We start from the raw sequence: 21,800 nt of genomic DNA on the forward strand, positions 1-21,800 counted from the left end.
GCAACCTCCAACTCCTGGGCTCAAGCGATCCTCCTGCCTCAGCCTCCCTCCCGAGTAGCTGGGACTACAGGCATGCGCCACCACGCCCGGCTAACTTTTTCTCTCTATATATATTAGTTGGCCAATTAATTTCTTTCTATTTATAGTAGAGACGGAGTCTCGCTCTTGCTCAGGCTGGTCTCGAACTCCTGACCTCGAGCGATCCTCCCGCCTCGGCCTCCCAGAGTGCTGGGATGACAGGCGTGAGCCACCGCGCCCAGCCTGGTGGGGAAGTGTGGATATGGATGTGTAGCCAGCCGTTGTGCCCAAGCTTGCTTTCCTATGATTGCTTACCCCTCAGGAGTGGGACAGCTGATGGTCATCAAGATTCTCGGCTTTCTCCATTGCTCCCTTAGAGAGCATCACTCTTATGAAAGCTAAGGTTTAGTTTTGTTTATTTTTTTTTTCAGTGTATTATGGGGGTACAAATGTTTAGGGTTATGTATGTTGCCTTTTCCCCCCTGCCCAGAGTCAAAGCTTCAAGCGTGTCCACCCCCCAGACGGTGCACATCTCACTCATTATGTGTGTATACACCCGTCCCCTCCTCCCCACCTGCCCGACACCCGTTAAATGTTACTCCTGTATGTGCACTTAGGTGCTGCTCAGTTAATACCAGTTTGCTGGTGAGTCCACGTGGTGTGCTTGTTTTTTCCATTCTTGGGACACTTCACTTAGTAGGATGGGCTCCAGCTCTAACCAGGAAAACACAAGAGGTGCCAGATCACCGTTGTTTCTTAGAGCTGAATAGTGCTCCATGGTGTACATAGACCACATTTTATTGATCCACTCATGGATTGATGGGCACTTGGGTTTGTTCCCACATCTTTGCAATTGTGAAGTGCGCTGCTATAAACATTCGAGTGCAGGTGTCTTTTTTGTAGAGTGTCATTGGATCTTTTGGGTAGATGCCCAGTAGTGCGATTGCTGGATCAAATGGTAGGTCCACTTGTATCGCTTTGAGGTATCTCCATGTTGCTTTCCACAGAGGTTGACCTAGTTCGCAGTCCCACCAGCAGTGTAGGAGCGCTCCTATTTTACGGAATCTTCCGGGCCTTGCAAGCCGGTGGAACAGCCAGCCCACCCAGACCAGTGGTCCCTACCCAGGAACTGACTCAACTGGTTTTGTGCCCACACCCGAGAACTCATGCGGCCACGAAGACAGTTTGCACATCGCCGTGGTTCTGTCCTGCACCGGGCCAGCGCGCAGACCCTGTTGCCCACCCCGTTGCCAGGCATGCTCTCTTTCAAAACCCTTTCTCCCACGCTCTCGTGGACATGAACGTGAGAACTTCCTCCTGTCTCCTCGAGTGACACTTGCGGTATGACTCTGTCCCCGCTTGTCACCCCGGCTTTTCTCGGCACACTGGCTTCCTCTTGAACCTGGTGAGGCTGCAACGGTGGCAGGGAAGGGAGGCATTAGACTCGAGGAGGTAACACGGGGGCTTCCAGCTCCGTGTGGGTCCATGACTTAAAACAGTAAAGGCAGGACGTGGGACAAATATGAAAGACAACCTCCGGTCCTCTGGAGTGACAGGCACGTGGATAGGCGTCCAGTGCATTTTCTTCTGCGTGTTTCCGTGTTTCTACCCGCACTTTGGCTGCCGAGTGCACGGTGAAGGGGGTGAGCAGAATGGGGGTGCTGGAGGGGGGAGCCAGGCTGACCCCCCGGCCTCCCGGCCTCAACCTTGAGTTCCAAGAGCATGCCGCCACTTCTCCGCTCCATTTCTCTACAGCCCAAAAGGTTCTTTCTCAAAGTGCATTTCCCTGCGTAGGGTCCTCTGTCTTCCAAGTTCTCAAATCCGTCACCTAAGCAAGCCGGGAATTTCCCAGCTGCTAGATTTTGTAGCAGGATGACACATTCACGTGATGTCGAAGTCATTTAAGTCCTCCCATCACTGCAGTTTTGCTTCTGTGCTTTTTTTTTTTTTCCTTTTTTCTTTTCATTTTTTGGAGACACAGTCTCTCACTCTATTGCCCGGGCTAGAGTGAGTGCCGTGGCGTCAGCCTCGCTCACAGCAACCTCCAACTCCTGGGCTCAAGCGATCCTCCTGCCTCAGCCTCCCGAGTAGCTGGGACGACAGGCATGCGCCACCATGCCCGGCTAATTTTTTTCTGTATATATATATTTTTTGAGTCGTCCAGCTAATTTCCTTCTATTTTTAGTAGAAATGGGGTCTTGCTCTTGCTCAGGCTGGTCTCGAACTCCTGACCTCGAGTGATCCTCCCGCCTCGGCCTCCCAGAGTGCTAGGATTACAGGCATGAGCTACCGTGCCTGGCTATACTTGTTTTTTCTGAGCATTTTTTTATTGTGGTGAAATATATATATATATATATATTTATGATATATATAAATATATATCTGAAATATATATATAAATATATATTTTGAGATATATAAAAATATATATGAGATATATAAATATATATATTTATCAGATATATAAATATATATTTATCAGATATATAAATATATATTTATGATATATATAAAAATATATGTATTTATGAGATACATATATTTATGATATATAAATATATATATTTATGAGATATATAAATATATATATTTATGAGATATATAAACTATATATGAGATATATAAATATATATATTTATCAGATATATAAATATATATATTTATGAGATATATAAATATATATTTATGATATATAAATATATGTATTTATGATATATATTTATGATATATAAATATATGTATTTATGAGATATGTATAAATATATATATTTATGAGATATATAAAATATATATGAGATATAAATATGTATATTTATGAGATATATAAATATATATTTATGATATATAAATATATGTATTTATGATATATGTTTATGATATATATAAATATATATCATAAAACTTACCATTTTAACCATTTCAGAATGTGCAATTCGGTGGCACTAAGTGCATTCACTGTGTTGCATGGCCACCACCACTGTCCATCTCCTGAACTTTCTCATCATTCCAAGCTGAAACTCTCTACACCTCAAACCTGTGACCCCAGCCCCGCTCCACCGACGGGCTCTGGTCCGAGACCTGTTGGGGACTGGGCTGCAGAGCCCTGCCCGGCTCCCCAACCTGCCCCCGTGGAAAGACTGTCTTCCACGGAGCCGGTCCCAGCTGCCAAAAACGTTGAGGACCGCCGGACTTTACGCCGAGCGGGCTGCTGTATTTTGTCTCGGCAGCCCTGGCAAACTAGCGCAGCGGGGCCATCGACATTCGTCCCCCGACTCACTGGGATCTTGAACTCCTTTGCTCATCCTTAGACACCTTAATAGCGCGAGTATCTTTCACAGAATTTGACGGGTGCAAATATGTGGCCCAGTGCTATTTGCACGGTTGGTGGGTTCAAAGATCTCAACGCATAGTAAGAGTTACTGTAGAAGGGACGATCCCGATGCTCATAGCTCCTTTTTCCTTTCCTTCTCTCTCTCTTTAGTTTCCTTCCAGACGCTGTCCACTTGGTCGCTACTCCCGGGCTCTGGGGTTTTCAAACAGATGCGTGTTTCTTTGCTTTGTAACCCGGCTTGTTGCAGAGAGAAAGCCGGTGTGCGTGGACGGGGCCGGGGAACCTGAGATGTTGCTAGCAGTGTGCGACCCCAGACAAGGTATCTTAGTCCTCTGACTCAGTTTCCCCATCTGTGTGGGATAACAGCACCCATATCATTTTCAGAGTTCCCGGCGGCAAAACTAACGTCGTGCGCGGCACGCGGCGTGGCTGGGTGGTGGCCGCCCGGCGCGTAGCAGCGGCTGTGGGCGGCCACGGGAGCCTCTTCGTTTTCCCTCCTTCCTCCCTTGCGGTCTGTGTTGACGCGGGCTGCGCGGTCCTTGTCAGCGCCTGCTGCAGCCGTGAGGGCTCCAACTAGCCCCTTACACGGGCACCGGCACCGTGCTTTCGACGTAGACACGTGGAGGATGTGCAGAGAAGAGTGTGACAGAGCAGAGACTATTCTCAGTCACCCCGGTGCCACTTCTGCCCCGTGTGACATTTACAAGTTGCTTTCTCCTTCTCTGGGCCTCAGTTATCCTATCTGCGACATGGGGCGAGGCTACAGCATGCCTCAGGTAGATTCTTTCTGCACCCTGAGAGGGAGAGTTCTTTTCATTTATTCTTTTTTTTTTTGAGACAGAGTCTCCCTCTGTTGCCCAGGCTAGAGTGAGTGCCGGGGCGTCAGCCTCGCTCACAGCAACCTCAAACTCCTGGGCTCAAGCGATCCTCCTGCCTCAGCCTCCTCCCGAGTAGCTGGGACTACAGGCATGCGCCACCAGGCCCGGCTCATTTTTTCTATATATATTAGTTGGCCAATTCATTTCTTTCTATTTATAGTAGAGACGGGGTCTTGCTCTTGCTCAGGCTGGTCTCGAACTCCTGACCTCGAGCGATCCTCCCGCCTCGGCCTCCCAGAGTGCTGGGATGACAGGCGTGAGCCACCGCGCCCGGCCTATTTATTCTTTTTAAAATTTTTTTAGGCCAGGCGCGGTGGCTCACGCCTGTCATCCTAGCACTCTGGGAGGCCGAGGCGGGCGGATTGCTCGAGGTCAGGATTTCAAAACCAGCCTGAGCAAGAGCGAGACCCCGTCTCTACTATAAATAAAAAGAAATTAATTGGCCAACTAATATATATATGAAAAATTATCCGGGCATGGTGGTGCATGCCTGTAGTCCCAGCTACTCGGGAGGCTGAGGCAGGAGGATCGCTTGAGCCCAGGAATTGGAGGTTGCTGTGAGCGAGGCTGACGCCACGGCACTCACTCTAGCATGGGCGACAAAGTGAGACCCTGTCTCAAAAAAAAAAAAAAAAACAAAACTTAACTGTTAAGTAGCTTTGAGAGTTCATAGGTAAATGAACTGTCTGGTTGTCTGAAACAGCCTGTCTATTCCTCCTTAAAAGGAGACTGAGGCCGGCGCGGTGGCTCACGCCTGTCATCCTAGCACTCTGGGAGGCCGAGGCGGGCAGATTGCTCGAGGTCAGGATTTCAAAACCAGCCTGAGCAAGAGCGAGACCCCGTCTCTACTATAAATAGAAAGAAATTAATTGGCCAACTAATATATATAGAAAAAAATGAGCCGGGCGTGGTGGCGAGTACCTGTAGTCCCAGCTACTCGGGAGGAGGCTGAGGCAGGAGGATCGCTTGAGGCCAGGAGTTGGAGGTTGCTGTGAGCGAGGCTGACGCCACGGCACTCTAGTTTGTGGCAATGGAGTGAGACTCTGTCTCAAAAAAGAAAAAGGGAGGCTGGGAAGTGATTGCTTACGAGAAACTCCCAAGCTGCTGTCCCGTGGTGGTCTCTTGTGTTCTCCTTGTCTGCCGAGTCCCTGCCGGAAACGATGGCTTTGCCCGGCGGGTCGGGAAGGGAGGGGACAGGAGCCCGTGGAGAATCCTCCTTCCTGCCCCCTGCGCCAGCCCCAAGTCACCTGCTTCCTGCCTGGGGGGGAGGGGAGACGTGCGGGGGCCGGTGCTTCCGGAGAGTTCCGTGAGCCACGTGGCACGACGAGGGCCACGCCTGCCACCTCCCCGCCACGCGCCTGGTGCACCTGGCCCGCGCCAGTGCGTGTGGCTCGGCGTGGCCGCACGGTTGGCGGGGGCGGCATTGCTTATCCGCTGACGCCGAGCTGCTGGGGGGAGCTGTTTCTTTCCTTTGGTGGGAGGGTGACAGGTGCATACAGACGGCGAAGGTGTCCTAGGGCCGGCCGGGCGCAGCGGCTCACGCCTGTCAGCCCAGCGCTCTGGGAGGCCGAGGCGGGCGGATTGCTCGAGGTCAGGAGTTCGAGACCAGCCTGAGCAAGAGCGAGACCCCGTCTCTACTAAAAAAAAAAAAAGAAATAAAGAAAGAAATGAGGCCGGGCGCGGTGGCTCACGCCTGTAATCCTAGCTCTCTGGGAGGCCGAGGCGGGCGGATTGCTCGAGGTCGGGAGTTCAAAACCAGCCTGAGCGAGACCCCCGTCTCTACTATAAATAGAAAGAAACTAATTGGCCAACTAATATATATAGAAAAAATTAGCCGGGCATGGTGGCGCATGCCTGTAGTCCCAGCTACTTGGGAGGCTGAGACAGAAGGATTGCTTGAGCCCAGGAGTCTGAGGTTGCTGTGAGCTAGGCTGACGCCACGGCACTCACTCTAGCCTAGGCAACAAAGTGAGACTCTGTCTCAAAAAAAAAAAAAAAAGAAAGAAATGAGCCAGACAACTGAAAATATATAGAAATAAAAATTAGCTGGGCATGGTGGCGCGTGCCTATCATCCCAGCACTCTGGGAGGCTGAGGTGGGAGGATTGCTCGAGGTCAGGAGTTTTAAACCAGCCTGAGCAAGAGCGAGAGGCCCATCTCTACTAAAAAAAAAATATATATATATATATATATATATATATAAGGAAATGAGCTAGACAACTTAAAATATATAGAAATAAAAAATAGCCGGGCATGGTGGCCGTGCCTGTCGTCCCAGCTACTCGGGAGGAGGCTGAGGCAGGAGGATCGCTGGAGTCCAGGAGTTGGAGGTTGCAGTGAGCGAGGCTGACGCCACGGCACTCACTCTAGCCTGGGTGACAGAGCGAGACTCTTGTCCCAAAAAAAAAAAAAAAAGAATAGGGAGGGCAGCCTCGATTCTGCGTGTGTCTCAGGAGAAGTCTGTCTCAGAGCTCATGTAACTGGGCGAGGCTCTGAAGGTGTGATTAAGCCGCGGGCAGCCAGGGGAGACCAGGATGCGGCAGAAATGTCGGTGACTCGGAGACTCGCGGTTCCTCCCCGGGCGCCCGCGGAGCTAAGCCGCTTCTCGCGTCTGCGTTGCAGGCTGAGAGGAGCGACGCAGAGGGCAGGGCGTGCGGAAGGGGGGATGACGCCCGTGTTCAGTCAACGCCTGAAGGTTGCCAGAGCGAAAACGAAAGGGAGGCAAGAGAACACCCAGTAGCCAAAGGTAAGCGGGCGATTCTGTGAACGCCGAGCTCTTTGATGTGTCAGAGCAGGAGAGCGGGCCTGTGCGTGTTTGCGTGCGACAACCCAGGGGCCTCTGCGGTGGCGCTGGGCCCGGGACATGATACGTGACATGCCATCAGAACACGTGTGTAGGCCGGGCGCAGGCGGCTCACGCCTGTCATCCCAGCACTCTGGGAGGCCGAGGAGGGAGGACCGCTCGAGGTCAGGAGTTCGAGACCAGCCTCAGCAAGAGCAAGACTCTGTGTCTACTAAAAAAAAAAAAAGAAGAAAGAAATTAGCTGGACGACTAAAAATATATAGAAAAAATGAGCCTGGCGTGGTGGTGGCGCATGCCTGTAGTCCCAGCTACTGGGGAGGCTGAGGCAGGAGGATCGCTTGAGCCCAGGAGTGTGAGGTTGCTGTGAGCGAGGCTGACGCCACGGCACTCACTCCAGCCCGGGTGACAGAGCGAGACTCTGTCTCAAAAAAAAAAAAAAAAAAAACAAACAAAAAAACAAAGGGTGCACAGAGATGCAGTGAGGGCAGAAGTGGATCATTCATTCCCTCGTCTTCAGAGCCTTGCCTGTCTCCCCCGAGGCAGCGTGCGTTCCTACTGGGGGTTGTTTTTTTGTCTCTCCCGTTTCTTGTCACCTGCCCTCCCTGCGGGTGCGTGAGGCCCCGGGTGGCAGCATTTGCCCTGTCTGCAGTAATGCTCATTGGTTCTAGTCTAGCACCTGCCGCGCACAAGCTGCTCGATCGACGTTTTGGTCGTGGAAGAATGAACGAGAAAGACAAGGTCTCGAAACTGGGACAGACAAAGGACATACGCCTGAGGCTCAGAAACGGAGGGGGGCGTGGGGGGCCGGGGGACCGATGAGTCTCCCCGAAAGTTACACCCAGGTGGGCGGGGGCAACGTTGCAGCTGCTCAGAGGAGTCACACAGGCAAGGGTGGCCCGAGCAGGCAGTGGCCACAGCGCTGGGAGTCGGAGCCCCTTTTGGTAGCGGGTTGACCCTTAAGTTGCTGGATTGTGGGGAGACAGGCGGGATTCACGAGCAGGGCTGGGGGCACCGGGCAGCCGCCGGCCACTGTGGGGGACCGTCAGTATTTTAATGTCAAGCACACCCGACAGCGGTCCCCGTTAGGGCCCAAGCGGAAGCCCTCCTGGTGCAGCTCGGGCTGGCACCCTGCGTGGCAAAGAAGAGCCGTGCGGGCAGGTTTGGGGAGGACTTCGACGCCTTCAGCCTTCGCCCCAACGAGGGCACCCTTCTGCCCCCGGTGAACACCTGCAAGTCCTCGTCACACCTGCGGCGTCCAGTGTGTGTTTTTGTGGGCCCATATGTCATCGCAGCCCGCATTTTGGGAGGACCTGTGATATTTTGATGCATGCATGCAATGTGTAATGATCAAATCGGGGCAGCTGGGACACCCGGCACCTCTTCATGTTGGGAGGCGTGTTTCAAATGACCGGGTTTACCGCCTGTGAGACTAGCAAGGACAAAACATGTTTTAAATGCTCTTCATCGGAAGGACATGGACAAAAAGGCTCTGGTGGTCACTGTTGATGAGAACGCCAGCAGGGGCAATACTTTTAGAAGCTAACTGAACGCCATCAAAGTTCTGGCAGGGCGCGGCAGCTCACGCCTGTCATCCCAGCACTCTGGGAGGACAAGGCGGGAGGATCGCTCAAGGTCAGGAGTTCAAAACCAGCCTGAGCAAGGGCGAGACCCCCGTCTCTACTATAAATAGAAAAATTAGCTGGACAACTAAAAATATATAGAAAAAATTAGCCGGTCACGGTGGCGCATGCCTGTCGTCCCAGCTACTCGGGAGGAGGCTGAGGCAGGAGGATCGCTTGAGCCCAGGAGTTGGAGGTTGCTGTGAGCGAGGCTGACGCCACGGCACTCTAACCCGGGCAACAGAGTGAGACTCTGTCTCAAAACAAAAAAAATGGTTAAAATGATACATTATATGCATATCACCATGATTTTAAGATATTGCTAAGAAGAGGAAAACTTACTTTTTCCTAATAAAAATGTTAACAGTTCAAAATATCGCCCTAAAAACATCGCAGTGGTAGTTGGCTGTGGTCTTTGAATGGTCTCGGGGCCTGAAACAAAAATGCAATCTTTGTAAAAGAAAAAGAAAACACTTCTATTATTTGCCGTCTACGTGATGCCTCCTACTCCTCACTTGAGTAGCACAGACATAAGAAGCGAGAAATTGCTTCGCCACCCGCCAGGCACCTTGTTAGACCCTTTACCTGTGTTAACTCAGTCTTCAGCAGAACTAGGAGGACATTGAGAACAGAGAGGCTATGTGACATGCCCCAGGCCACACAGCCGGTGATAAGCAGAGCTGGTTGGAGACCCCCTGAGCCACTGTGTTTTGCCACCGCCGGACTCTGAAGATTTTAGTGTCGGAAGAGCCGTCTGTAAACCGTGTGGGCATTTCCGACATGATTCCTCCCACAGTTACGACTGAGAAACTTGAATGCATTGTGAGCGGTTCGCTTTTTTCTTTCTTTCTTTCTTTCTTTCTTTCTTTCTTTCTTTCTTTCTTTCTTTCTTTCTTTCTTTCTTTTCTTTCCTTCCTTCCTTCCTTCCTTCCTTCCTTCCTTCCTTCCTTCCTTCCTTCCTTCCTTCCTTCCTTCCTTCCTTCCTTCCTTCCTTCCTTCCTTCCTTCCTTCCTTCCTTTCTTTCTTCCTTTCCTTTCCCTTCCCTCCCCTCCCCTCCCCTCCCCTCCCCTCCCTTCCCCTCCCCTCCCCTCCCCTCCCCTCCCCTCCCCTTCCCTTCCCTTCTTCCTTTCCTTTCCTTTCTTTTCTTTTTTTTGCAGTAGAAGCTTGTGACCCAAAGCATGTAAATGATTTGTCTCGAACTGGGAAATTATTCCTGAACATTTACCCAGCTATTTTACTGAACACAGTCATGAAGGAGAACAAGGGAATGCTACGTGTTATAAAAAAGCAAGTTTTCGCCTGTCATCCCAGCACTCTGGGAGGCCGAGGCGGGAGGATCGCTCGAGGTCAGGAGTTTGAAACCAGCCTGAGCAAGAGCAAGACCCCGTGTCTACTATAAATAGAAAGAAATTAATTGGCCAACTAATATATATATAAAATTAGCCGGGCGTGGTGGCGCATGCCTGTAGTCCCAGCTACTCGGGAGGAGGCTGAGGCAGGAGGATCGCTTGAGCCCAGGAGTTGGAGGTTGCTGTGAGTGAGGCTGACGCCACGGCACTCACTCTAGCCTGGGCAACAAGCGAGACTCTGTCTCATAAAAGAAAAAAAAAAAAAAAAGCAAGTTTTCTAGGGTTTTAGCAGGGAAGAGCTCTGGAAAGGAAAAATCCGTATTGAGATGGGGAAAATGTGATCCATTTCCTTCCCACCGAGATTCATGTCTCTCAAAATGCTAGGTTAATTTTTTTTTTTTTTTTAATTTCATGTTTACGTTCAAACCAATTTGGGAAACGCTGACTCGAAAGGCATTAAACGGTTTCTTTTCTGCAAGAACCCCGGAAACTCAAGCACCACGAACTGCCGAGCAGGGGACGGGGTCTGTGTTATATACGATGCGATTGCTGCCTGGAGCTGTTTCGCCACAGGGCGCTTCTCCCAGGGGAACCTTGAGGGGTGACTTAGTGTTTCCCGGGTCACTTTTTTGGGAATCTTTGTACTAGGGAATTTTCCAGATGTACCACCAGAGGGCAGTTCGCCCTTCCTTTTGCATTCTGGGTCCACGGCAACAACAAAAAAACAATGTTGTTTTCCATCCGCACACCTGAGACAGGCTGACATTTTCAGTAGACTTTGCTGGAAACTTTAGGGGATGAGTGATCGAAATAAGGGAAACAGGAAGCCCTATAAATAGCCATGTTTCTAAAATCGGTGAGGCCGAGCCAAAGAAATCGCAAGTGTCGGGAGGGCTCTCCCACCGGCTCGGGGTGTGGTGTTGCTGCTGCTCTCCCTCCTCTGCCTCAGCCACCGATTTCTCACATTTCAGACGCTTCTCTGACTTAAATTGCCCAGGTATGCCCTGTGACTTTTTTTTTTTTTTAAGACAGAGTCTAGCCCAGGCTAGAGTGAGTGCCGTGGCGTCAGCCTCGCTCACAGCAACCTCAACCTCCTGGGCTCAAGCGATCCTCCTGCCTCAGCCTCCTCCCGAGTAGCTGGGACTACAGGCATGCGCCACCATGCCCGGCTAATTTTTTCTCTATATATATTTTTAGTTGTCCAGCTAATTTCTTTCTAATTTTTTTAGTAGAGACGGGGTCTCTTGCTCTTGCTCAGGCTGGTCTCAAACTCCTGGGCTCAAGCGATCCTCCTGCCTCAGCCTCCCGAGTAGCTGGGACTACAGGCATGCGCCACCACGCCCGGCTAATTTTTATATTTTTATATATTTTTATATTTTTAGTTGTTTGGCTAATTTCTTTTCTATTTTTAGCAGAGACGGGAGGTCTCGCTCTGGCTCAGGCTGGTCTCGAACTCCTGACCTCGAGCGATCCTCCCGCCTCGGCCTCCCAGAGTGCTGGGATCACAGGCGTGAGCCACCGCGCCCGGCCAGTGATGCGTCTTACCCTGAGATATGTATAGGCACCCCCCTCATCAGTGTTTTGAGAGGTGTTCCCAAAAGATTATGGGAAACCAAAGTAAACATGGCGTATCTTCCAGGAGCAGCAGTTTTACTTATGTTTTTAGGAAGAAAAATCAAAGCTATATGATGAAAAAGAATATAAAATCCACAGGAATCCTTAAGAAGAAATAAATAGGTAAATTCAGTTTTTGGTTGCTAACATTGCTTTGGGACACCGCCCCCTGATAGTGTGTATTCCCTCCTCTCTGCCGTGCAGCGTGCTTGGAAGGAACAGTGGAAGTGGCCTCGTCTCCGTATATTTTCATTGCTGTAGAAGGGAATTAAATTAATCTGGATGCTCTACTCTCCACCCAACCATACTTCAATGATTATAGTCTTTTAAAAATTCTCCTCCAGGCCCGGCGCGGTGGCTCACGCCTGTAATCCTAGCACTCTGGGAGGCCGAGGCGGGCGGATTGCTCGAGGTCAGGAGTTCGAAACCAGCCTGAGCAAGAGTGAGACCCCGTCTCTACCAAAAATAGAAATAAATTAATTGACCAACTAAAAATATATATACAAAAAATTAGCCGGGCGTGGTGGCGCATGCCTGTAGTCCCAGCTACTCGGGAGGCTGAGGCAGGAGGATCGCTGAGCCCCGGAGATTGAGGTTGCTGTGAGCGAGGCTGACGCCATGGCACTCACTGTAGCCTGGGCAACAGAGTGAGACTCTGTCTCAAAAAAAAAAAAAAATTCTCCTCCAGCCTAAACATAATGCGCTGTGTATGTGGTTGGGCTTTATTATGTAAACATAATATTTGCATCTTAAATATTCCCATGCTGCAGAGCTTAAATTATTTATTTTGATTATTTAGCCTGTCTAGAAACCTTGCACAGTAGCGCCCATGGAAAATGGCACACAAAAGGAAAGTGAAGATGCCGGTCACCGTCGGCATTCTCTGCACCCCTGTAGCTAATCAGTTAATCGACTTAAGCGCCCTCTTTTAGAAATAGAAACAGAGAACACATCCGCAAGGCAGGTAAGTCTGTGTCGTCTTATCCTGCCGCCAGCACGACTTGCACAGAAGCGGAGCTGGCTTCCACGCGGCCCAAAGCGCTCTTTAGAGCACTAAGCCCCTTGCGAGGAACAAACATGTCTCGGATAATCCTCGCTGCTGCCGTGAAGACCTATTTGAACCAGGTCAAATTAAGATTAAGATGGTTCAGGCCGGGCGCGGTGGCCCACGCCTGTCGTCCCAGCACTCTGGGAGGCCGAGGCGGGAGGATCGCTCAAGGTCAGGAGTTCAAAAGCAGCCTGAGCAAGAGGGAGACCCCGTCTCTACTAGAAACAGAAAGGAGGCGGGGCGCAGTGGCTCACGCCTGTAATCCTAGCACTCTGGGAGGCCGAGGGGGGCGGATTGCTCGAGGTCAGGAGTTCAAAACCAGCCTGAGCAAGAGCGAGACCCCCGTCTCTACTAAAAATAGAAAGAAATTAATTGGCCAACTAAAAATACATAGAAAAAATTATCCAGGCATGGTGGCGCATGCCTGTAGTCCCAGCTACTCGGGAGGCTGAGGCAGGAGGATCGCTTGAGCCCAGGAGTTTGAGGTTGCTGTGAGTGAGGCTGACGCCACGGCACTCACTCTAGCCCGGGCAGCACCTTCATCCTGGACTTGTGAGACATAAACTTCTGTTGTTTAAGCCGCCGGGTCTATGGTACTTTTAGTTACAAATGTTAGTATGAGGGCAAAGCCAATTATAACTTATAAATATAAAACAAATGCGTTCTTTCCCAATTAAAGTAGAAGGACTGAGACATTAGCAGCTAAGCCATTTTAAAATGCTGTTATAAATGCTTTTCTCACTGATGTTGGCCAAGTCACCCAGCTTCTCTGCACCTCAGTTTCTTTTTCTTTTGTTCATTTTTGTTTTTGTGCTTTGAGGCAGAGTCTCATTCTCTTGCCCGGGGTAGAGTGCCGTGGCGTCAGCCTCGCTCACAGCAACCTCCAACTCCTGGGCTCAAACGATCCTCCTGCCTCAGCCTCCCGAGTAGCTGGGACTACAGGCATGCGCCACCACGCCTGCCTAATTTTTTCTATATATATGTTTTTAGTTGTCCAGATAATTTCTTTCTATTTTTAGCAGAGACGGGGTCTCGCTCTTGCTCAGGCTGGTTTCCAACTCCTGACCTCAAGTGACCCTCCTGTCTCAGCCTCCCAGAGTGCTAGGATGACAGGCGTGAGCCACCGTGCCTGGCCGGTCCTTCTCTTTTAAGTCCCACGAATGTGGGACCCTTCTTGCCGCAGGGCCTGGTCCCCACAGCTCCCTGGGCCTCAGGCTGCTGTAGTGCACCTGTCACCCGGCTCTCCCCGGCCCAGCCTTGGGGACTCGGCGGAAACGGCAGGTCCTCGGGGAGGCGCCCCTGTCCCCTGTCCTACCTCAGCTGTCTCTGCCATCTTCCCCTGTTGTTCACATGTCTGACCTCCCTGTGCCCCTTGGAGACCCGCTTCGAGATGGTCTTGGTTATGTCACTGCCGTCTAAAGTGCAAACTCAATGCACGATTTTTTTCTTTATTTGTATTCTTTTATTTTTATTTTTTTTATTTCAGCATATTATGGGGGTACAAATGTTTAGGTTACGTGTGTTTGCCTTCAAGCGTGTCCGTCCCCCAGACGGGGCACATCGCACTCATAACGTGTGTATGCACCCGTCCCCTGCCCCCACCCGCCCGACGCCCCATAGATGTTGTCCCTCTGTGGAGTCCTCTTAGGTGCTGCTCGGTTTAGTGCCAGGGAAACGCAAGTGGCGCTCGGTCACCCTCGTGTCTCAGGGCTGAGTAGTGTGCTCCATCGGGGCGCGGTGGGCGTGGGTGCCGGCCACGGCTGAGCTGCTCTCTGTATTCGCCGCTGGGACAGACAGGCACTGACCGGGCAGTCCAGTGCGTGCTACCCACGGCCCGCCAAGCGCCGGCCGCCGGGGGAAGGGACACGCATGGGACCTTTCCCGACGCCCACGGCTGCTTTCTGGGTGCGGGCGGCGGCCCCCGGTCAGCGTGGCGGTCAGCGACGTGTGCAAAGGCGTTTCCCGTCCTTGCTGGCGTTCGGTGGGGACAGCTCCGGGGTCACGCAAGCCCTTGCAGCGCCAGGGGTGCTCCTGCTCGGGGAAGGCTCTTCCCGTCAGCCTGGTCTCCGGGCCACACTGCAGGGGGTCCCCGCAGAGCTCGCCGCTCAACGGAGACAGGTGCACTGCGCGAGCCCACGTCCCCGCCTGTGCAGGGAGAGAGTCTCTTGGCAGTGCTCGGCCCCGGGGACACCAACAGTCCACTTTGGGGTCATCGTGGGAAAAATGTGTTCATTTATTTATTTATTTTTGAGACAGAGTCTCGCTCTGTCGCCCAGGCTAGAGTGAGTGCCGTGGCGTCAGCCTCGCTCACAGCAACCTCCAACTCCTGGGCTCAAGCGATCCTCCTGCCTCAGCCTCCTCCCGAGTAGCTGGGACTACAGGCATGCACCACCATGCCCGGGTGATTTTTTTTTTTTCCATATGTTTTTAGTTGGCCAATTAATTTCTTTCTATTTATAGTAGAGACGGGGTCTCGCTCTTGCTCAGGCTGGTCTCGAACTCCTGACCTTGAGTGATCCTCCCACCTCAGCCTCCCAGAGTTTATATATAGATATATATATATTTAGTTGTCCAGCTAAATTGTTTCTATTTTTTTAGTAGAGACGGGGTCTCGCTCTTGCTCAAGCTGGTCTCCAACTCCTGACCTGGAATGATCCTCCTTCCTCGGCCTCCCAGAGTGCTAGGATTATAGGCGTGAGCCACTGTGCCTGGCCTTTATTTATTTTTCATGACAGAGTCTCACTCTGTTGCCTGGGCTAGAGTGCTGTGACGTCAGCCTCCAACCCCAGCCAGTCCCCGGGGGATGCCAATGCTGCTGGTCTGGAGACCACACTGTGAGAGCCGCTGTGGTGACAGTGGCGTGCTGTCTCCTTGCACATCTCAGTGGGAGCGGTGGCTTTGGAAAGCCTAGTGATGCTGATGCAGGTGGCACAGCCCTGACGTCAGAACCCTGCACAGGTGGCCCGCAGCCACGCCTGTCCCAGAGGAGGGAGGCATGAGACCCAGGTGATCCGCCTGTCGTTGGGTTTTATTCTGGTATTCCCGTGGCTGCCTGACATTTCCGGGAACACAGCGGAACTACACTGCTAAAAACTAATAGTAATCAATGTGCCTCCACCGTCTGCTTGTTATTGATAGGCCATTTTTTTTTTTGAGACAGAGTCTCGCTTTGTTGCCCAGGCTAGAGTGAGTGCCGTGGCATCAGCCTCACTCACAGCAACCTCCAACTCCTGGGCTCAAGCGATCCTCCTGCCTCGGCCTCCCGAGTAGCTGGGACTACAGGCATGCGCCACCATGCCCGGCTCATTTTATATATATATATTAGCTGTCCAATTAATTTCTTTCTCTTTATAGTAGAGACGGGGTCTCGCTCTTGCTCAGGCTGGTTTCGAACTCCTGACCTCGAGCGATCCGCCCGCCTCGGCCTCCCAGAGTGCTGGGATGACAGGCGTGAGCCACCGCGCCCGGCGATAGGCCATTTTTGAAGGTCAGTAGTTTTCCATCAATTTCTTTTGTTTTTGTTTTTGTTTTGAGACAGAGTCTCACTCTGTCGCCCAGGCTAGAGTGAGTGCCGTGGCGTCAGCCTCGCTCGCAGCAACCTCAATCTCTTGGGCTCAAGCGATCCTCCTACCTCAGCCTCCTCCCGAGTAGCTGGGACTACAGGCATGTGCCACCACGCCTAGCTAATTTTTTTCTACATAGTTTTAGATGCCCAGCTAATTTCTTTGTAATTTTAGTTGTTTGGCTAATTTCGATTTCTATTTTTTTGGTAGCAACGGGGTCTCGCTCTTGCTCAGGATGGTCTCGAACCTCTGAACTCAAGCGATCCTCCCCCCTCGGCCTCCCAGAGTGCTAGGATGGCAGGTGTGAGCCATCGTGCCCCACATATTTCATTTTGCTTCAGTAAAATTTATTATGTTCAGATACATTATAAACACTGCGACCATTATCTTGGAAAATACTGTCAGGGTACTGACACATAATGAGTATATAAAGTGGATTTGCTGTGAAGAAAGGTTTGCTCATCTTGGATCAGGTCTTGTGTCCTATTAACTAATCCAACCAAAACTCTCAGTCAATTTTATTACTTATAAAAGAAATGTCGTTCAAAAGTTTTGTGATAACATTCACTTTGAAAACAACAGGCACTTTGAGGATGGATTTGGTGTTCTTTGTCTTTTGGCTGATTGAGTTTCACCTGAGCTAAGATTCTGAAGGCCCACATTTGAAACCTGAAATCAAGCCTGTCCAGAATCTGTTCTGGAGCCTCCTGAGCCGGTTCAGAAGAAAGGCTTTGGTGCCTCACCCTTCTGCCACTTAATAACAGACATGACAACCCAGGTGTGAAAGTGCCAATAAAATACCCACAGTTGTCCTACGGCTAGCTAGGGTCAGGACAAAAACTCTGTCCTGGAATTTGCCGCAGTGCTTTGACTATAAGGACTGTTATTTTATGTGGGACTGAATTTTTATGTGTTCTAATAAAAAATAATAATAAATAAAAAATTAAAAAAAGAGAGAGAGAGACTGGTGGTAAAGGAGATTTTCCATGCTCCCTTTAGCAAATGCCTTCGAGAATATCAATTCCTGAGAGACAACTTAAAAAAAAAAAGAAGAAGAGGCCGGGTGCGGTGGCCCACGCCTGTAATCCCAGCACTCTGGGAAGCCGAGGCAGGTGGATCACTGGAGGTCAGGAGTTCAAGACCAGCCTGAGCAAGAGCAAGACCCAGACTCTACTAAAAATAGAAAGAAATGAATTGGCCAACTAAAAATATATAGGAAAAAAATAGCCGGGCATGGTGGCGCATGCCTGTAGTCCCAGCTACTCGGGAGGCTGAGGCAGGAGGATCACTTGAGCCCAGGAGTCTGAGGTTGCTGTGAGCGAGGCTGACACCACGTCACTCACTCTAGCCTGGGCAACAGAGTGAGACTCTGTCTCAAAAGAAAAAAAAAATAAAAAAGGTTGATTATCTGGTGGCCACTTGAGGGCTGGAGCAGCTTCCTTCAGTCCTGAGTGGAGAGTAAAGGACCCACACAGGCCTGTGTTGGCAGCTGAGGCCAGACAGGTTCAGAGGCCGAATTTTCCAGAACCAAAGCGCAGGTTCTCTTATGGGCCTCTGTTTCCTAGCAAACGGGGACTGCAAGCTATTTGCCAGGGATGGGAACCTGGGCGACTGGCTGCTGCCTTGCAGAGGGCAGCGCTTGGTGTCAGATGGGCCCCGTCCCCAAACCCAGCGGGGTGTCCTTTTGTCAGTCCCCTCCGGTTGGGAGCAAAGGCGGGTCCTGGAGCTGCCTGCACCGTGTCCCTCTGAGACTGGCGCCTCCGTGTCGTGGCTCCTCCGGCTTCAGAACCAAGGAAACACGCCGGGCTGTCCCCCGGGAGCGAGGTCCCAAGGGACGTCTTGGAGGGTTTTCTCTGCGTCCGTTTGGCGCGTGCGGCTTTCCAGAGGTATCGTGGGCCTGGCAGAGCTGGGGCGAGGTGGAGACCCTGCAGTGGGGACAAGGGCGCGCCCTCCTCCTGCAAAGAGCTGCCCGGCATCCCTCCCCGGGCAGGGCGGTCGGGGGTCCCCGCGCCCCAGGGCTCCTGGCGGTGAGGGCTCCGGGCAGTCCGGGTGGTCCCCGAGCCCCAGGGCTCTGGGCAGGGCGGGACAGGTCCCTGTGCCCCAGGACTCCCGGTGGTCCAGGCGGTCCCCGCTCCCCAGGGCTCTGGGTGGGGCGGGTCAGTCCCCGCGCCCCAGGGCTCCGGGTGGGCGGTGGTGGGGATCCCCATGCCCCAGGGCTCAGGGCGGGCAGTCCAGGCGGTCCCCGCGCCCCCAGGGCTCCGGGTGGTCCAGGCGGTCCCTGTGCCGAGTCCCCGTGCCCCAGGGCTCCGGGTGGGCGGTGGGGGGGGGTCCCCGTGCCCCAGGGCTCCGGGTGGGCGGTGGGGGGGGGTCCCCGTGCCCCAGGGCTCAGGGCGGGCAGTCCAGGCGGTCCCCGCTCCCCAGGGCTCCGGGTGGTCCAGGCGGTTCCCGCTCCCCAGGGCTCTGGGCGGGGCGGGACGGGTCCCTGTGCCCCAGGGCTCGGGGTGGGCGTCGGGGAGTCCCGGCTCCCCAGGGCTCAGGGCGGGCAGTCCAGGCGGTCCCTGTGCCCCAGGGCTCCGAGCGGTGCGGGGGCGGGTCCGTGCGCCCCAGGGCTCCGGGCAGGCAGTGCCTGTCAGTCCCTGTGCCCCAGGGCTCCGGGTGGTCTTGGGGGTCCCCGCGCCCCAGGGCTCCGGGCAGGGCGGTCCATGCGCCCCAGGGCTCCAGGCGGGCGGGGCGGTCCGGGTTGTCCCTGCGCCCCAGGGCTCCGGGCGGGGCGGGGATGTCCGGGCGGCCCCAGGGCTCGGGGCGGGCGGTCCGGGCGGGGCGGTCCCCTCGCCACCGGGCGCAGCGGTTGGCTGGCGCGCGCCCAACCCCGGGCATGCTGCGCGGGGCGGCGGGACGCGGTGACAGCCCAGTCTGGGGCGGGCCGGAGCCGGGCCGCGGGCGGGGCGGGGGCGTCTGCGCGCGGGGTCCCCGCGGAGGGCGGCATGGCGTCGGGGTGCACGTGCGGCGTGGAGGACCTGCTGTTCGGCGGCGGCCGCCTCGCGTGGGGCCTGGCGGCGGCGGCGCTGCGGCGCTGGTCGGGCGAGCGGCTGCGGGCGTGCGGGCAGGCGCTGCGCGCGTGGTGCGGGCTGCGCGCCGTGTACCAGGTGAGCGCCGGGCCGCCTCCCGCACCTGCGGGCTGCTCCCTCCCCGCCTGCCCCAAACTCCAGCGGCTGTCGCCCCCGGGCCGGTGCGCCTCGGCTCGAGGTCGCGCGGCCTGGCAGGGCTGGCGCCTCTCCAGCCCGGCGGGGCGCACGGAGGGGAGGGCGCGGGAGGGGTCCCTGCGCGCCCGGGCTCGCCGGGCTGCAGCCCCGCAGCACAGGGTGTGCAGAAAGCCACTGGGACTTTCAGGTGACCCCTCCTTTTCCGTGCCTGCCTTGGCGTGGGGCTCTGGTGGCTTCGCTGTCCTCCCTTTCGGTTTTCCGCCAGGCACCCCAACCTGCAAAGGCGGGTTGCCCGGTTTACAGGCACCCCCAAACTGCAAAGGCGGGTTGCCCGGTTTGCAGGAACCCCCAAACTGCAAAGGCGGGTTGCCCGGTTTGCAGGCACCCCCAAGCTGCAAAGGCGGGCTACCCGGTTTGCAGGCACCCCCAACCTGCAAAGGCGGGCTGCCCGGTTTGCAGGCACCCCCAAACTGCAAAGGCGGGTTGCCCGGTTTGCAGTCACCCCCAACCTGCAAAGGCAGAGCCAGGAGAAGCTGCTTCCGTGTCTGCTGGCTTTTGGAAGGGAGGACAGCCGATTTGCAAGCACTTTGCAGCGAGATGACAAGCCAGGGAGGGGAGGGGGGGCGGCCTGGCCGAGCCCCGGAGCGCTCACGTGTGGGTTAGCTCCCTGACACACGCGACAGCCCTGTATTTCTTTGCTGGGTCCCATCCTGCAGGCCAAAAAAGAAAAAAAAGCATGCAGCAACTTTGTTCCGCTAGGAGTCTGTTCTTGCTCTCTCTGGGACTGCCGCTTGCCTGGATTTCTTTAAAGCAGTGATTTATGGACTTCACAGTCCCGTGCTTTGGTTGTTGATTGTCTGTGAGGTTTTAAAAAGTATATCTACATTTTAAGATGATGCATTTTAAGATGATGTTCACTATGGTCACATAATGTCGCCTTTTCTTTCCTGTGCTGTTGCAATTCTGGGGACCCCCGCCCCCCTTCCCAATGTGGCTGGAATTTGTGTCTGGTTATCACAGTATGTCCCGGAAGAGATCGGGGCCTGGTTTTAACAAGCCGTAGTTTGGCATCCATGGGGCAAAATGAAAAGGCCGGTACTTAAGGTTAGACTGTGGAAGTCCAAAGAGTCCCCTTTGTCATCCCTGTTAAAAAGTGAGGAGCTGGCCGGGCGCGGCGGCTCACGCCTGTCATCCCTGCACTCTGGGAGGCTGAGGCTGGTGGATCGTTTGAGGTCAGGAGTTCGAGACCAGCCTGAGCAAGAGTGAGAGCCCTGCCTCTACCAAAAATAGAAAGAAATTACTTGGGCAGCTAAAAATACATAGAAAAAAATGAGCCGGGCATGGTGGCGCACGCCTGTAGTCCCAGCTACTCGGGAGGCTGAGGCAGGAGGATCGCTTGAGCCCAGGAGTTGGAGGTTGCTGTGAGCGAGGCTGACGCCACGGCACTCTAGCCCGGGCAACAAGAGAGAGACTCTGTCTCAAAAAAAACCAAAAAACAGTTTTCAACCAGCAATTGGTATTAACGGATCAACACTTAAGTGGACATATAGGAATAGCATTTATTGGGTGTCGGGCAGGTGGGAGTGGGGACATTGGGCAATATACGTAACCTTAACGTTTGTACCCCCATAATATGCTGAAACAAACAAACAAAAAAAGTGAGGAGCATTTGAACATGTGTTTTCAACGGCTTGTGTTTTGCATAGCGTCTCTCTGACATCTTGCGTTTTGCAATGGGATCCGAAAGCCAGGCTGGGAGCCAGGGCGGCGTGGGCGCTTGTGGGCATTAGCAGCTGCGCCCATCTGGCCATCCCCGGGCTGGGGGGAGCCAGAGGCGTGAGTGTCCCAAGCCCCTTTCTCTGCAGGGAAAGCCCTGTTCGGTTTGGTCTGTAGGATAAGCGCCCCTTGTACAGTTCCGTCTTTTTTTTCTTTTTAATGTTTGAGAAACTTTCAAAAGGAGAATGCAAATATTGCAGCCAACCAACAGGCACTGTGCCTTGCTTCCCAGGGGTTCGGGGGATTACAGCTTATCGCTAATACTTTTACTGACCCATTCGAAAATGGAACATTCCAGAAACCCGAAACCCTGTGGGTTCTCTTTATAAGGTTGATCGAGAATTATTTTCATTTTTAATTTTTTTAAATTTTTTTAAGATAGTGAGGTGTATGGATCGATAATTATTTTTAAGCACCATAGCAATTTGAGAGACTAAGCTACTAAAAAAAATATATATATATATTTTTTCTTTTCTGTAAAATGAATGGTGACTGAGCCAACACCCTCTCATAATCTCATGATGATAAGAACATGTAACGTAATGATAGTAGCCAGGTGTGGTAGTGCACACCTGTGGTTCTAGCTAACTCCGGGGGCT

The 21,800-nt window shown here is 53.0% G+C and overlaps 1 protein-coding gene and 1 long non-coding RNA gene across 2 annotated transcripts in view; one reads left to right on the top strand and one right to left on the bottom strand.

Annotated features, from left to right (window-relative positions):
• LOC142865607 (uncharacterized) overlaps positions 1–21,800 on the bottom strand; it is a 311,557-nt gene that overhangs the window by 44,434 nt on the left and 245,323 nt on the right. The window lies entirely within an intron of this gene.
• The window catches only part of FRMD4B (FERM domain containing 4B), a 112,497-nt gene continuing 109,888 nt past the window's right edge, over positions 19,192–21,800 (top strand). Inside the window, exon 1 of the mRNA XM_075998830.1 lies at positions 19,192–19,368. Within this exon, the coding sequence (XP_075854945.1) occupies positions 19,207–19,368 (162 nt within the window). The 5' untranslated portion in view covers positions 19,192–19,206. The remainder of the gene's footprint in view (positions 19,369–21,800) is intronic.

This window comes from Microcebus murinus, chromosome 30 (genome assembly GCF_040939455.1).
Source record: "Microcebus murinus isolate Inina chromosome 30, M.murinus_Inina_mat1.0, whole genome shotgun sequence".
Lineage (NCBI taxonomy): Eukaryota > Metazoa > Chordata > Mammalia > Primates > Cheirogaleidae > Microcebus > Microcebus murinus.